Source organism: Numenius arquata, chromosome 2 (assembly GCF_964106895.1).
Source record: "Numenius arquata chromosome 2, bNumArq3.hap1.1, whole genome shotgun sequence".
Taxonomy (NCBI): Eukaryota; Metazoa; Chordata; class Aves; order Charadriiformes; family Scolopacidae; genus Numenius; species Numenius arquata.
This window is the reverse complement of record NC_133577.1, coordinates 125508331-125509809: the sequence shown is the minus strand read 5'-3', so window position 1 is coordinate 125509809 and position 1479 is coordinate 125508331. Positions and strand designations below refer to the sequence as shown.

General features: G+C 44.6%; 1 protein-coding gene across 1 annotated transcript in view; it reads left to right on the top strand.

The window, feature by feature from the left end:
• SEC61A2 (SEC61 translocon subunit alpha 2) overlaps positions 1 to 112 on the top strand; it is a 16855-nt gene extending 16743 nt beyond the window's left edge. Inside the window, exon 12 of the mRNA XM_074167730.1 lies at positions 1 to 112. Within this exon, the coding sequence (XP_074023831.1) occupies positions 1 to 112 (112 nt within the window).
• The last annotated feature ends 1367 nt before the right edge of the window (positions 113 to 1479 follow it).

The window sequence follows — 1479 nt, the reverse complement described above, 5'->3', positions numbered from 1 at the left end:
CATTGGGTCAGGCACTGGCATTCTGCTCGCGGTCACTATTATTTATCAGTATTTTGAAATCTTTGTAAAAGAACAGGCTGAGGTTGGAGGAGTAGGTGCATTATTTTTCTAGATGTCCAAATATTTCATGGTTTGTGTGAAAGGGAAAGTATTTTGACGACATGTGTCATTTAGTCCAATAACGCTCTTTTCTTTTTACTTGTTTTAAAGTGCTACATGTCCCATGACTGTAATGGGCATCGAGCGATGCCCGTGCGCAGCATTAGTACCAGCTGCCTTAAGAATAAAGTTTACATTATCTTGTTTAAGTATTATCTAGTGTTGCCTGTAATGCTGGAAACCAATTCATCTACCTTGCTGTTCAAACACTACGGTGAGATGGGAAAACGTATCAGTTTGATAGCGGTAAACATTTTTGCACACAGCATTAAAACGTTAAATTTATTTCCCTGTCCTTAATAGGAAAAGAAAAAAAAAAAAAAAAAACAAAAAGAAATCTGAGTTCAGATTGCCACGTGCCAGTGTTCTCGACAAAATTTATTTGTAGCCTGTATTTTACATTAAGTTTTTTTATACTTTTTTAACTGGCGTTTCCCCATCACTGAACTCGGAGCTCCTTATTCCTTTGCGGTGTCTCCACCCAGGCACCACCCTCTTAGCTCTAAGGGTGGAAGAGCAAACGTTTTACCGGCGACTGATACTCATCTCACCCCTGAACTGGTTCTGTGGTGGATTTGCTGCATGGCAGGCCCCGGGCCCCCCGTTGAGACAGCCTGGTAGCCGCTGTCGCGCTCGCCAGTCAGCCCAGTAGTTTTTGTTTCAACATGTACTCGTGCAAACTGTGCCACTGAAGCTCCATGTCCACTTTGCTTTCGTGAGTCCCAAGAAGAAAGCCTGGTTCCTCAATCGGTGTTCAGAGGAGGGAACGGGGGGGAACGAGGAGTTCCTGCTGAAAATTTATTTATGTTGTCGCGCTTTACAGCGGCAATGTAACAACTGTAAACGGTAGACAATAAACTTATTTAATTAAACTCTCTCCTGTGTCTTATCTGTGCAAGATGTAATTCATATGCAATTTTTGATTGCTTCTGACATGCTTTATTAGTGAGGTAGGTCACAGAATCACAGGATGGTAGGTTGAAAGGGACCTCTGGAGATCATCTAGTCCAACCCCCTGCCAGAGCAGGTCCACCCAGAGCAGGTTGCACAGGAACGTGTCCAGGCAGATTCTGAATGTCTCCAGAGAACAGGACTCCACCACCTCTCTGGGCAGCCTGTTCCAGGGCTCTGCCACCCTCAAAGTAAAGAAGTTCCTCCTCATGTTTAGGTGGAATTTCCTGTGTTCAAGTTTGTGCCCGTTACCTCTTGTCCTGTCACTGGGCACCACTGAAAAAAGACTGGCCCCATCCTCCTGACACCCACCCTTTAAGTATTTATAGGTGTTGATCAGATCCCCCCTCAGCCTTCTCTTCTCCAGAC